Source organism: Eumetopias jubatus, unplaced genomic scaffold (genome assembly GCF_037043125.1).
Source record: "Eumetopias jubatus isolate StellerSeaLion01/CBP00866 unplaced genomic scaffold, mEumJub1_p1.0 scaffold_7, whole genome shotgun sequence".
Classification (NCBI taxonomy): domain Eukaryota; kingdom Metazoa; phylum Chordata; class Mammalia; order Carnivora; family Otariidae; genus Eumetopias; species Eumetopias jubatus.
The window spans coordinates 45948260-45963810 of record NW_028274813.1 but is presented as its reverse complement, the minus strand read 5'-3'; the positions used below and the strand labels follow the sequence as shown (position 1 = coordinate 45963810).

Here is a 15551-nt window from a genome sequence, read left to right as displayed (position 1 = left end):
TCTTTTGCAGGCCTGATTTATTTGGGGGTGGGAGTCGGGGGATGGAGAATCAATGGCTATCAGAAGTAGGTATTTTTAAAACACAAGATCAAATTAAACATACATTAAAACACATGCATTAAACATGATAAATAGACTTCATATAGTTTAAGCCCTGGATCGCTTTAAAGTAGATGGCTTGAGTTTCTTGGTTTGGCTAGCTTAAATTAAATCAGTGATTTTTTGCTCCTGACTTGCCCACTACTTTAGTTTTCAATTCATGGCCCTAAGGAATGTGTGCCATATTCAAGTCCATATATTGTATCATGATAGCAGATTAATAGTCGTGCTTGTTAGTGCACTTATTAACTGGTCTGGTAAGGCAAAAAAGTTTTCATGATAAAATGATAAATTTCAAGCTTACTTTATTAAGCAGCATATAACAAACAACAGCTTTCAAAGTTAAATATTGTTATGGCCATGGAGTTTCATTACACAGTATCTCTATTCACACCCAACCACTGGTAAGTTTGTAGAACATCTCTTCATCTAAACTCTCATTTTGGTCTTTTGCACGTGTTGAGAGAAATATGTAGCCACCGATGAATTCATGAACCACTTTGCAATCTACTTCAGTACAAATGAAGGACAATCGTACTTCATCTGCAAACTCTACCGTGACCTGGAACAAAGACCAAGAACCGTCAGTCCCAGGAAAACTCCGTATGGTTGGGTACAAGCGAAGCTAATGTTCTATTTAAAGTCTGCCCTCTCACAAAGTACTTGTTGATCCTCAATTTTTTTTTTTTAAATCCTAAACTTAATAATGCCTTCAATTCCAAAAGAATGAAGTTTATTAGCCCCTCCACCACTCCTTTTTAGTTTTCATGTTCTGAAAAGACTGAATGCACGGGGTTTAGGTCATTATGTTCCCAATGGTCTCTGGTGATTCAATTAATGAGGTCTCTCTTCAAGGCCTGGGAGAAAACCTACTTCCTGTATTTAATATTTGCTCTAGATATTTAACCTTTAGGTATCATGTGTGAATACAGTAGCCCTCCCTTATCCATGGGGACTATATTTTTAGACCCCCAGTGGATGCCTGAAACTGTGGATAGTACTGAACCCTATATATACTATGCTTTTTTCCCTTTACATACATACCTATGATAAAGTTTATCAATTAGATACTGTAAGAGATTAACAATAAAACAGAATTATACTATAATCAAAGTAATGTGAATATGGTCTCTCAACATATCTTATTGTACTGCACTCACCCTTGTGATAATGGGAAATGATAAAATGCCCACGTGATGGGAGGAGGGTGAAGGACACAGCTGACACTGTGATGTAGTGTTAGGCTACTAAATGGACCTTCTAACAATACGTCAGAAGGAAGATGGGTCCTCTGCTTCTGGACCGTGGTTACCACAGGTAAGGAGGGATACTACTGTATTTCAGAAATATGAGATTCTATGCAGTAAGAGAAACTGATATAACGAACCTAATGATCCTAAAACCCATGGCTTATCAGTAAAACATTGCTTATTTTAAATGCCATTCCTTGTACTCCAAGGCTAGGGCCAGCATGCTCTGTAGTAGTAGCTGTGCCAGGTTTGAGAGCCCTGAGCATCTGAGTTTGAATCCTGACCCTGTGACCAAGTGTGTGGTCATGGCGATCATGGCTGTCAGGCCTCTGAGTGCCCTCCTTTGTAAAGTAGGGCCAATCCAACCACCCCAGCAGGCTGTGGTGAGCTGAGGAATAGGGTATGAATGTAGCAACATCTAGCATCAGCACTGGCGCAGGGAAGGCCCTCAATAAACAGTAGCTGCTACCGTGACTGACAGGGATGTACCATTTCCAGAAAACCAGCTTCTAAGCAGATCCTTATGTTCTTAGAATTCTAATAACTGGGCTAGTTATGAAGTGGACAAGTTTAAGTGGGAAATGAATAACCAACCAGGTTTTATACTTTAAGAGGTGATGATACAAATAATCTACAGAATTTATCGGCCTTTTTATTCTTAATTCACTAATTCTTAGCAGAAGGGCTCTACACGCACTCAAGTTAACACTGAGCTTACCATTTTTATTTCCCAGTTTACGTTCCATTGTTTCATGTTACTGAAACGCCATGTTTTAATTGCGTCTCCTGTGCTGGCATCCATCCTAATCAGTCTGTTGTATGCGATCCCAATAAGTTCTTCTTTTTTTCCTCCCTGGAACCTATAGTATTAAAAACATACAAAATGTTTAAAAACATGTTGGTGGGAGTGGAAGGACATGCTGCTCTGGTTTTCTTTTAAGATGTGCACTTTAACTCTAAAAAAAAAAAAATGATACTTTCACATAAGTAAAAATAGAAATCATTTTGAATTTTTAATGTAAAAATTACAAGTACAGAAAATAGGTTTCAATGTTCTTTACATTTTACTGTAAAATTGCTCAGTAGATCTCAGTAGGTACTTTAAATGTTTAATTGAAGTAGATTAAGTAAAAAGGAACAGATTAAGATTTATACACAAGTGTTTAGGAGAACCACTGACCTTGCAATAAAGTGTGTGATGCCAAATTCTGGTAACGACTGCCAAGCTTGAATAAACCTCATCTTGGCTTCAATTAGACTCATCTGAGCTACATTCTGATGGGCCTCCAAGATTCTTGCTGTTATCTAAACATGATTAAACACCACCTTTACCATCAGACAATATTCTTTTATGGGAGGATCAAGACAAAAAGTAAAAAATTGAATTATGTGCCCCACCCCACGATCACGTATTGTAAGAGTTGGAATTAGGACATTTCTACAGCTACATTTGGGAATTTTAGTAAAATGATGAGTCTTCAAAATAAACCTTGATATATTTCTTCATTAATGTCAGTCCCCATATATCCAGAAATAAAAAGCACAATTAGGAGTACATAACTACCACACTGGAGATACATTCCAAGTATACGCACATATGTCGCTGCTTTTATAAAAGGGCGTGTTCTAATCCTTTACATGATATGAGTTTTAAATTTAGCACCAAGACACAATTATCAGAGTGAGTACCTGGAATATAAATTTCTAGCAGGAATATTAGCACCTTTAAAGTACTTGAAACCACCATAATAATTTAAAATTTTTTTCTAAAGGAATCATTAGAAAAGTTAACTTTTAATTTAAATTATACTCCCTTTGGGATGATTACTCCCACAAAGAATGGAAGGAAATTAATCTGTAAGAGGGGATTGTGGCTAGGGCTTTCAATATTTTATGTATTTTTCTTTTTTTTTTTTTTGGTAAATACGGAGAACTTACCAAATCTCTTATATAGCCTGGCTGTAGATGGCAATGCGAAGAAAGAAAAAGGAAGCAGAAAGAAAAAAAAGGCAATCAGAAAAATGGCAATGAAGCAAAGAAAAAGTTGCGGTAACCTGCAAACCAAAATTCCAGCCAAAAACCATGCAAAAAAAATTACTTTAGGTGGAAACCAAGCAAAGTAAATGCAAGCATGAAAATGAAAACAAGGAAGCAGCGATTACTTTCCATTTAGGATACTGAGAAAACACTTCCACATTATTTTAGATTGTTAAGTGTTACTAAAATTATGGGTAGAAAATTTGTAGGGAAAAATAAAGAGCAAATACCCTTTTCCCTGCTCATTTACCAGTTCTTACTGGTTAGGGTAGGACTAATGATTTTAGTAGCAAAATCAAAATTAATATTCAAAAACCTTTAATGTTTTGAGATTGAGTCCGATAATATGACCCATGCACCGCTTTTCAGAAATAAGCTGAAGGTATAAAGTAAGTGCAGTGACCATACTGTTTCTTTATTTACAAAAGAAAAGCAAACCCCTCAGTTACCATCTGTTTTTTGCATCCTTTTTCCTAGAAGGGAAAATGAAGAGTTGCTATACACTACACTAGGAATGGAGGATGTACACATATTAGTCTATTTCGATTTGTAATGACGGTAAAACAGAGAACAACTTTCTTCTTTAAAATGTAAAAATACATTAAGATATATATAGCAAATTTAAATAATATGTAGTTTTGGGGATTTAAAGTAGATTAAATATAACAGAATCTCTACTGATGGGCCCTGGTAGGAATGAAAGAGCCCATGGCCCGCATCTCTTCCTACTGAACTCCTGAATGCCACTGTATTAGCTTAACAATGACTAAACACCTGACATACAATAGCAACTAGACTTCTGCCTGTCAGCCCTTCCTAGGTCTCTACTTTCTGGGAACAACTTATAAATCTAGTCAGAGAAGGGAGAATTAGGAAAGATTATGCATTTGATAAGATGCCAACATGGAAGACAAGGCTGGAAGAATCCTTAACCATGGACCACACATATACTGGCATCCTGCCAGTTAAAGAGTCAAATATTCACTGGTTTTGTCCACAAGAGAATTTTCACTTGACAATCTAGCTGAGAAATCAGGGATAGAAAACGATCTTTTTTTAAAAATGAAAACTATCATTTGAAAGGCTTCTGAGAAAACAACTCAGTACCTCTGAAAACTAAACCAACATTTGGCAGTCTTCACAGTTACATTTTAAGATCTCTTTTTCCTGATACCTGATAGTGAAATGATAAGCTTGCTAAGATTTGAAATTCTTCCTTGCCTTTTGAAGGCAAATGAATCCACTTTCAGAAACAAGTTTTTTTTAACAAGTAATTTTCAAATGAAATATTTAAGAATTAAAAAAATGAAATTAGTACTTGATTCACTTTCCCTTTTTAACTTACAATCTACATTCCACAAAGCTCCCCAGGGCAGCATTTCCTCCATTCCTCACTACTCCCACATCATACGACTGTGGGATAAACAATTTCCATGTAGCTTACACAACCTCTGAAACTTAAAAACAAATACTTGGTGATTAAAACTTATGAATATCTATTTTTAGCTAAGTGATTTCAGACCCATATGATAAACATTATATTTAAAGTTAAGAATTAATAAGCATTCTGGGTATTTCATTGGGCCTTTTCAGTAATGTTTTAAAATTATTCTTTAACAGAGATAAAAATGAAACTACATAGATATGAAATATTTATTTGAAAGGTCTTCTTCACCCCCCACCTCAGACTGAAGCCTTTGCCTTTTATGGCATGATGTTTGGTGTAGCAAATACTGGGGGCTATCCCAAGTGAAATTCCCCTGCAAAGAACCTTTTATGTTGTACCGAAGAACCATTTTCCTAAATAGCAATCCTTTTATGGTATTAATTTCCAGGAAAGGAATTCTAAACAGAGTTAACAAAAGCAGTGAATTTCAATGAAAATTTACCAAACTCTGTCACATCATATAAATCTTGGTTTAGGTTCTTTACTGTTAAGAAAAGACAATGTTGAACTACAGACTATTTCCACCCTTACAAAGTTTATTTCCAAAGCTGGAAAAGTCAATTTCGACAGCAAGAGGAGTTGTTACAGATTTTGTTGGGAAACGCTGGCTGTGCTTTATACCCACACTTCATTATATAAGGAATAAAACCGAAAGCATCCACACCATATTCAATTCCCTGAAAGAACACCCCATTCACAGGGTGGTTTCCTTAGGTTGTTGCGAGTAAATATGCTTCCAACTATCTTACCTCCTTATCTGTGCTATTAAAATGAGAAACTTTTTTTTAAATGACCAACTGATATCTGCAGCCTATTTTATACTCTGGCCACCGGATATGAAATTAAGATTTAAAGTTTTGTTTAAGCAGGGAAACTAAATTTAAAGTATGTACATAAAATCATAAAACCAGAAGAAAATAGATGAAGTAAAATGAATCAAATACCTGCTTGTTCTTGTACTTTTTTAGATAGCGAGGGGACACCAAACATTCAGGATTTATATCAGTTGTGATCTGCTCTGGTATTAACTGAGGATCTGGGTTTAAATGCTGCATCTTCAGAAAGGAAAGAATATTTTGAACTTCTAAGTTATACGAACTGTCTGCCATGGTCTTGCCTTTGGAGGCTAATCTGCAGGCTGCCATCCAGTGTGCATATTGCTTTTCCTGTTGAAAAGAAATACTAAAATATGAAATGTATCACACGATGGGTCCTTTGAGTATAAAACATAAGGATGACTGGTCTACTCACACTAAGGAATCAAAGAAAAATTGAGGTTTTTATTTTTAATTGGAAAACTTACATTGTCACAACGAAGCCAGATTTCATTCATGCCTTCTGCAACTGGAATCAGGAGTTTAATGTTAAATTTTTGCCCTGAAATGTTTACATCTGGGGTAACTTCACATCCTATAATAAAGAAAGTATTAAAATGGTGAAATTTACTTTTAAGAAATCCCAAGCCAATACAGGCAGCCCTCATTTTATGGTATCTTAACGTGCTGAATTTTGCTGTTTTGGAATCTATTAATTGGGAAGAAGTTTTTCTGCCCAATAACTTTGAAGCGGAGCAAAGAGTCACATCTAATACAGTTTGTGGCCTTCATAAAACTTGCCTGAAAAGAGAAGGAAGGGTACTATTAATAAGGATATTACCCCAAAACACCATCCCACATTGTTTTTTAAGATTTGTTTATTTGAGAGAGAGAGAGCCCGACACAACCCTGAGATCATGACCCAAGCTGAAACCAAGAGTTGGATGCTCAACCGACTGAGCCGCCCAGGTGCCCCGATATTGTTTTAATATCATTCAGTTCCTTGAACCTTAAATTATTTGGGGTTTTTACGTTTCTAAATGTATAGGGGTGTTAAAGCATCTTTCTGTAATTCAATTCTAACTTAAAAAAAAAAAGTCATCAAAACACATTAAGTAGTCTCTCTACCCAACATGGGGCTGGAACTCATGACCCCATGCTCTACCAACCAGGTGCCCCAAGAATAAATGACTTTTATGATGCCTTTAAAAAAAGAAAAGGCGTTGTGTGTGTGGGATTCCTAGTTTGAGCTGGGGTCCTATATGGGAGTCTCCTCAGGGCCCTCCTATGCCTCCATGGAAGGAAGAAGCCTAATGGCACAAGGGGAGGGGAGAGGAGGAAAAACACAGGCTTTCCTGATCCAACTGGATGCTCCTACACATATGCCTCTTTCCAAAATTCCAGAGTGCTGGAGCACTTAAATATTCACACTTAGAAATACTTCAATTCAGAGAGTGAGCATCTGCACAAAAATGGTTTCTTTAAAACCGTAATTCCTTCATAGATATGACTCAATTCATAAGTTAACTTTATGCACGATATTTTAGGAGCACATCTACTACAGAAGGTAATGTACACTTACATACTGGGGAAGTCAGCATGAAAATAACTGATATTCAGAACTTTACTGTCAAGTTTTCAGCAATACATAGATTTATGGGCTACAAAATCCATGTAATCGACTCGATTAAGCATTAGCTAGTAGCTTTAGATGGACTGAACATATACTCAGTTAGATGGTGGGATAATGGCTGTCTTAAACAAGTAGTACCTGGTGTAATATAGTGGAGTGGAGCTCTGCCATCTGATTTAGGTTCCACATCTTTCTCTGTCACTTAAACCCGGTGTAATATAGTGGAGTGGAACTCTGCCATCTGATTTAGGTTCCACATCTTTCTCTGTCACTTCATAATTATTGCCAATTTATTTAACATCTCTCCCCAAATTTCCCGACCTTAAACTCTACCTCACTGGAATGCTATAAGGACAAAAAGATAATGTACATGTCAAGCTCTTTAAAGGGTATTCCAATTGTCACCCTCAGTACGTCTCAGGACCATCAAGTAGGCTTGTAAACTGTTAGCAGGGCCTGTGGTCGCCTTGCTCTTTGCACTCGAGCAAATTTCTCTGCACAGAGAGTATAAGAAACAAGATAATAAACCTCTATATATCCACCAAATAAAAAGGACAAATTTTAAAACTGAAGTATATTAAAAGAAACAGAACATTTTAGATAAATGGAAGGTCTTCTCTCCAGAAGCAACTCCTATCATGAATTTGGTGGACTTTCTCCCCCTTGCTTTCTTTTAAAAAATATTAGCTACAGCATTTAACTCTTTCTGTGCAAATATTACAAACTATCAGTAAGTTGTGCGGCAATGCATTTAATCTGCAAAGTTAAAACAAAGAGATGTTTGGGGGCGCCTGGCTGGCTTAGTCGTTAAGCATCTGCCTTCAGCTCAGGTCATGATCCCAGGTTCCTGGGACCGAGCCCCACATTGGGCTCCCTGCTCCGCGGGAAGCCTGCTTCTCCCTTTCCCACTCTCCCTGCTCGTGTTCCCTCTCTCGCTGTGTCTCTCTGTCAAATAAAATCTTAAAAAAAACACACACAAAAAAAGAGATGTTTGAAGATATGTGATCTTCTACAGACTTCATTAATCATTCAAGTGGATTTAAAGTATATAATTCCGTAATAATTAGACCTCTTTTAAAAATAAAATACTGGGGCACCTGGCTGACTCAATTGGAGGAACGTGTGACTCTTGATCTAGGGGTTTTGAGTTTGAGCTCCATGTTGGGTGCAAAGATTGTTTAAATAAATAAACTTAAAAAAAAAAAAGTGGGTGCCTGGGTGGCTCAGTTGGTTAAGCGACTGCCTTCGGCTCAGGTCATGATCCTGGAGTCCCGGGATTGAGTCCTGCGTCGGGCTCCCTGCCCAGCGGGGAGTCTGCTTCTCCCTCTGACCCTCCCCCCGCTCATCTCTCTGTCTCTCATTCTCTCTCTAATAAATAAAATCTTTAAAAAAATAAAAATTAAAAAAAAAAGTAAAGTAAAATACCAAAAAAACTAAAAAGCCCAGAGAGGCAAAGTGACTGGTAACTCAGGTGCCAGTGTAGGTGCAGAGGCACTTAACGAGGCCACATCTCAGCCACATTCACTCCATGCCACCTTGGCTGCCTACTTCAATGGCAACATGCCACACTTCACTATAACCCAATTATGCTTCCTCTGAAATGTTACAATGCAAACAGCCCATTCTAATCACAATCTTCAATCCGCTCTTCAAACTATCTGAGGGACCCTTTGCTGCAACCCCTCAACTTTCTCCCCATCAGCAACATGTTTTCACCTCTTCCTTTTCCTGAGTTCAGCCTGCACACCATTCACCAGCTATCAAGCTCCAATTCCCTAGACTCACTGTCTTTCCATTATACACATTTACCAAAACCTTAACCAGGGCTCAATCCAACCACCTATCTTTTACTTGCTTACATTAGGCTGCTGAACACTCAAAGGGGGGAGGGGGGGGAAATCACAAAACCAAGCAGATAGGTTTCACTAGAAATTCATGGACTCCCAACTTCAACCTGGCCCTCAACACTTGTAGTATTTGTGTTTTCAGACATTCTCAACAATGTTTATTTCAAATCTACTCAGGCCTCCGATGCCACTCACTCTCAGTGGACAACTTCATCTCTTTTTTCCAAGAAAGCCATCAGAAGTGAGTCACAGAACTTCCTGCCACCATGGATGTTAAAGCTAGCTGCCCTCAACTTCCACACAGTGGAAGAGGCACCTCTCAAGGCTCTCCTACACAAGTGGGCTGAGTTTTCTGCCATCCCAGGAGGCTTGATCCATTAAAGAGATCTTCTTCCTCTCCCAAATACTAGATTTCTTTCTTCCTTTCTATTTCTAGTGTGATGTTTCCATCAGCATTTAACTTCCTTGAGTTTCTCCCATCTTAAACCACAAAGTGCCTTTCTCCTCCACCTTATACCTCTCTCTGCTATTATTGCCCTCTTTCTCCTTCCTTGTCACAGATAAGGTTCATCAAAAAGCTATCTTTGTTTCCGATTTACTTCTCCGTGACTGTACTTTGGCTCCCATACTCAAAAGGCCACTGAAATCTGCTGAATCTGTTCTTCATCAAGGCCACTAACCACCTCCAATGAGGTGAAATGCTATGGAGGTTTAACAATCTTTATCTTACTTTTCTGTAGCATTTGATGCTATTGATTATTGTCCTTTTGGAAACAACTTTTACCTTAGCCCCCACCATACCTCATTTCCATGGTCTTCATAAGCATTTGATGTTTCCCTTGCAAGCTCCTCTTCCTCTAATCTGCCCTGGACCTCAAACATGGGTGTTCTGCAGGGTTCTCTTCTTAGGCCTTTTCATATTACAGACAACTGTTCTAAGGCTGCATTTACCTTTAATCCTAAAACTGCTACCATCAGTATCTGCAGTGCCGATCTCCCAGTGATCCAATGGCCTACAATGGCCTACAGCGTATATTCAATAGATATCCCCCAGGTACCTCGACTTTAAAATGACCCAAAATTAAACTCATCATCTTTCTCCCCAAACTCAGGTCTTGTACATTCTCAACCCTATTCACCCAACTGCACAAGCCAGAATAAGTCACTCCCCATTGGCCTCTCCCAAGTCAATCACCCAGGCGGCTGACTGGGCTTCCTGAGGGTCCTCTGAATTGGCGCCCTCTTCCCCATCCATATTGATCACCTTAATCTGGATCACAGTCACCGCTCTAAATTACTCCTCTATACCGTAGCCAATATAAATAGGATGGATCCTTTCATTTTCATGTTAATAATCTTTCAATGGCACGTCACTGCTGCCAGTTTAAAAAACAATCTCACCATTTTTATCCTCTTAATTCCTGCCAATTTCTTCTGCTATTATCACTCATCTTAGTAGGAATCAGACTCAACAGCCACTACGAAGTATTCATCCTCCCCCTTGGACTCTACATTCCAGCAGCACAGACTCCCTGTGGTTGCTGATGCTTTTCTCCACACCGGTCTCTGCCTGGACAGCTTTTACCAACTCACCTTCCTTCCATGGACCTCGAATTAGACCTTGGATCTAACTCTGGCATTATTTCCCCCACAAAGTCTACCTTAATTCTCTCCATTGTCACTGAACACTGATGTAGCAAGCACCCTTACCCCTTCGCTCTTCCTTAGATCTGTTACTTACTTTTTAAAGCACTATTGTCCAAATTCTAACTATTTATCTCCCCAATATGCTCTAAACCCCTCAAGGGGTGGGACTGTCATCTGTTCTTTCTCATGTGTCTAGTATCTAGCACAGTTTATGGCACAGGAATTCACTCAGTATTTGCTTAACTGAATTTTTTACACCTTGCATTTTAGATGTCCAAAGGCCTTGGGAGAGCATCTAGTCTAAAACTCTCATTTCTTAGAGGAAGTTATTGAGAGCCAAAGAGACTATTTTTCTAAAATCACAGGGCTTAATAGCAGAACAGAATCTATGCCATTTGATTTTTAGACTGGTGGTATCTTTGTTAGTGTGATGTGCTGGAAAAGTGCTCTTTTGGGAGGACCCAGAAGAGGTGGCACATCGTAAGCCATTCTCCATACCAGGACTTGACTTCTCAGTCACAAAGGGAGAATGTTAAGGATGGGGGCGCCTGGGTGGTTCAGTCGGTTGGGCATCTGCTTTCAGCTCGGGTCATGATCCCAGGGTCCTGGAATCAAGCCCCGCACTGGGCACCCTGCTTAGCGGGAAGCCTGCTTCTCCCTCTCTCTCTGCCTACTTGTGTTCTTTCTCTGTCAAATAAATAAATAAAATCTTAAAAAAAAAAAAGGTTAAGGATGGAATAGGGGGGACAGAGAAGACAGATCTAGTCTATATATCAAGAGTGGGTATTCTGGGCTGGTCCTGGGCAACCTAGAAGAGAAGCAAGAACAAAGCTGCAATGGATTCTAAGAGTAACAAATAATGAGAGACCCATGATTTAAACCCATGATTCTTACAAGAGAAAGGCAGTGAGCCTAATTAACTTTTAGGAAAATTACAGAATTCTAACACATGGGCACATCAATCTTCTACCCAGGACAGGGATTTCCTATTTTTTAAAACAACAATTCACAGGATTACTGGGCAGAACACAGATTTGGACATTTTGTTGAAATATAGTAAAAATATCTTAATGTACTATGTAGAAAGGAAAATTAAGACTATAGATCAAGGAAAGCACCTCTGTATTTTAAGCAGTAAATGAAACTGTTTTGGGAATCGTTTTTGTGAATGAGTCAGGGGCCCCCTTCTTGGGTACTTTTGTTCAAATATGGATATTTTTAGTTAGAAAGCCATATTGCTTTACATATAATCATAAATGTACATGCAAAATGTAAAAGGGTTAATGGGCTGGGCCAATAGGAATTAACTCCCCGAACACCACCCTCACAACTGGTCTGCCAAAGGCAAGTGCTACCACCAAGAGGCTAGGAAACCAGGAATTCAAGTCTCAATATGAATGCATCTGATTGGAATCAAAACCTCACTGGAAACAAGTCCAGAAAATGTATTTTAGTTTTCTGGCCTTTGTTGTAAAGAGTATGGAATGGTGAGATGCCAATCTACTGCATCCTGCATCAAGCACACTGGTGCCAAGGGTGTGGTGAGTGCAGTTCTCACTGCAAGTGAGCCAGGTGCTTTTAGTAAATATGCCCACAAGTGAAGGGCTCATCAACAATCTGCAAGACCCTGTAAAAAAATCACAGCAGGAAGGAGAAGATTTCCTCTAGCTGCAGAAGAACCAGACCAACCTGGACAGGAAATTCTCCTTCTACCTGAACCACTGCATCAATCAGATAAAAGAGGTGAAGGAGCAGTATGAAGAACCAAAGAAGTCACCCAAATGGCAAATGAAATGGGGTGGGGGGAGAAGGCCAAAGCCAGTAGTAGCTCTGAGCCCCCAGCCCCATCAGCCCAGGCCACAGGAAGCACACTTACCACAAGGGAGTGGAAATGTGTCCAATGACATGTGCCTCAAATACCAGCCCCTAGGGACAGCTCTAGATTTGAAGAGACAAGAGGAAGCCAATGAGATTCAGGTTGTCAGCTAGGAGGAGCCTCAGAGGAGTACCCTGGGGCTACCCCAGAGGCCAGACCAAGAGCTGAGTGTTGAACAAAAATGTGCAGGAAGAGTTACTGGGGAAGAGAAAGAACTTGGTCAAACCCCACAAGTGCCTGCTACCCCACTGCTGAGCCAAAAAAGAGGCTGGGGAACCTGAGAGGGATCAGCTTGTCATCAGTGAAAGTCAGAAAGAGGAGCAGGATGCTGATAAAGGAGAAGCCAGCAAAAACAGAGGAGAGAACTACAACACAGATGAGAATGAAGAAAACCTGAATATCCCAATGCTGAAGATGAGAAAAGAGGTACCACAAATTTACCTGACAAGAAGAAAAGTGGTATCACTTCAAATGAGGACTGCACAAGGAGATTACAACAAAATATCCGTGTGAAATTGAATATTCAAAACTGTGACAAAAACATACCAAAAAAAAGAAGAATCCAGACCTAAAACAGTACCCAAAGGAGTAATGAATCTGCTGAAAAACTACCCCCCCCCCCACCAGCAAAGTGAAAGATTTTTGACTATTAGCCAAGAGAAATTTCTCCATCAACACTGGTCATTCCAAGGCTTTCCTTACCTCTTAGGTTCATCTGATGAACTGGTGTGCCGCTGGATTCTTCTTTGCTCTTATAGCAAGAAATAGATGTATCTTTAAAGGTGCACCAGTATTGCTTGTAACCTTTTAGAGTCAGCTTTTTTGGCCTACGTGTCAAATAGAATTAACAGAAAAACAACTTTTTAAATAACTTTATCAACAGTATTAGCAGCAAAGTTTCACATCATTAAAAGTCTAAGGCCAAGTTGTACATATATTGAACTGAGTCCTTGGGCCAGTGTTTTCTTTTCAATGTTGCTATTATTGGATTTGCCTCTTCTTGACCAATCTACTCAGGAATATCTCACAAAGAATGAATGGGCAGAGGAGAAAGATAGGAGGGGGCCAGGCTTTGAGTATTTCTGTCAGTGGCAGCCATCTCTATCACTAGGTCACATGGAAAGGACAAGAAAAGAAAGGTGAAGTAAATGTCACCAATGGGAAAGCTCCTAGGTCCTAAAATCACCAGCAGGTTCTTGGGTGTGTACAGGGCTGCCTTTGGGGCCTCTCTGGACAGGCAGGTGCACCTAGCACAACTAAAGTGAGGGGAGTGTTTAGCATAACTAAAGTGAGGGGAGTGTTTATCTCTTTCAGGGGTGTATCTGAATGCTGCTTCAACTTGCCAACCCAATGGCAAACACAAAAAAAACAGAGCAGTCATGATGGAGAGTGGATAAGGAAAGGTGTGTAATGGGCGGAGAAAGGGGGTAGGGAGCTGCATCTGAAATCATGCCCCTACCTCAGAAATGATCCATATGGGAAGCTGTTCTAGGTTTAGCTACAGTAAATGGTTTATTCCATAATAGCTTTACATCTTATACTCCACATCACCTCCTCTCCTCTTTACCTCTCGGCTTTAACACCTAGCTCTCAACTGGATTATGCCTAGATTGACAAAAGTCTAGATAAGATACACTGGAATCTTACTATAAAATGTTCCATGAACAAATGAATAAAATGCAATAGAATCTGGGGCTCTGAACAAGGAAATAACCACTGGCAATGCCACTGTACGTCTCAGAGTCTACGAAATGCAATCTAGGCAACAGTCTTTGTTTTTCCCCTTTAAGAAAAATGTTTATCAGAAAAAAACAAGTTCTTGAGTACTGCAGTTTTAATTTGGTAAAGATGGTTATTTTCTCTCATAATTTAGTGTTTCTCTAACTGGTAAATGCTTTTACAGATGCATTTGCTAAACTTACAATAAAAAAATTTCAATAATGTGAATGAGACTATGAAATTGATAGTTATCATTCATTAATATGTGGAATCCCTCCCCTTTTTGTACTTACTTAAAAACTTTAATATAGTCAGCAAGTTCAGGAATAGAAGTGATGTCACCCTAGGGAAAGAATTAAATCATTTTCTCCTGATTTTTCTTGAAATTTGAAACTCTAATGTTTAGTATCTGATATCAAGTATCAGCTTATTCGATAAGCAAAATTACATAAAATACAGATTATGAAGGTTTTAAATGTATAATCATATGGTCATAAGTTACAAAGTCATTTTCAAATGGCATAAAAAGCTAATAAAAGATGCTATCAAAATGGCAATTCATATAACCTTTAAGAACATATTATTGATTCTAATTCACCTAAAACTGTTTATATCTGGGCATATGAAAATTCTGCAAAATCATAACAGCCCTGAAAGTAAGTGCTTCTTCTGTAATAACTAATTCCTAAGCTTTAAAACCAAACTTAGTATTTAAAATTTTTCCTGAGATCTATTCTCTTCTTTTTGTAATATTTCAAATGTGCAGCTCACTAAATGGATTTTGCCGTGACTTGAGACTACCTTTCACTCTGCAGAACTGTTTTCCCACTGCTTGTGAGAGAATGGGCACGTATCACAAGATCTATCTTTACTGTATTTGAAGCACTGGAGACTAGAACAATACTAATTTCTGAAAAGTCAACACCTGTATTCTCTAAAACACGAAATATTTCTCCATAGTCACCCAATATTTATGAAAACCTAAATCCACAAAAAGATAAGCATCAATTCAATCTAATACTAGTAGGAATTAGATTCACCCTACCAAAATTGTTGATGTTTTCCCCCCTTCCAAAGTGATCTCCAGGTCTGAAAGGGCAGCATCAACTTCATCCACTTCTTTGTCACTGTTGTTCAAATGATTCTCTGATGTCATGATTGACAACTTATTGATGTGATAC

General features: G+C 38.8%; 1 protein-coding gene across 3 annotated transcripts in view; it reads right to left on the bottom strand.

Moving 5' to 3' along the window:
* Positions 1 to 487: 487 nt before the first annotated feature.
* The window catches only part of FERMT2 (FERM domain containing kindlin 2), a 90388-nt gene continuing 75324 nt past the window's right edge, over positions 488 to 15551 (bottom strand). Inside the window, exons 8-17 of one of the 3 annotated variants that reach the window (XM_088025043.1) lie at positions 15416 to 15550; positions 14664 to 14713; positions 13354 to 13478; positions 6137 to 6243; positions 5778 to 5999; positions 3836 to 3859; positions 3288 to 3308; positions 2530 to 2654; positions 2068 to 2209; positions 488 to 661 (exon numbers count right to left, since the gene is read on the bottom strand). In XM_088025043.1, the coding sequence (XP_087881169.1) occupies positions 488 to 661; positions 2068 to 2209; positions 2530 to 2654; positions 3288 to 3308; positions 3836 to 3859; positions 5778 to 5999; positions 6137 to 6243; positions 13354 to 13478; positions 14664 to 14713; positions 15416 to 15550 (1125 nt within the window). The remainder of the gene's footprint in view (positions 662 to 2067; positions 2210 to 2529; positions 2655 to 3287; positions 3309 to 3835; positions 3860 to 5777; positions 6000 to 6136; positions 6244 to 13353; positions 13479 to 14663; positions 14714 to 15415; position 15551) is intronic. The other 2 variants (XM_028099002.2, XM_028098993.2) reach the window with 2 other exon arrangements.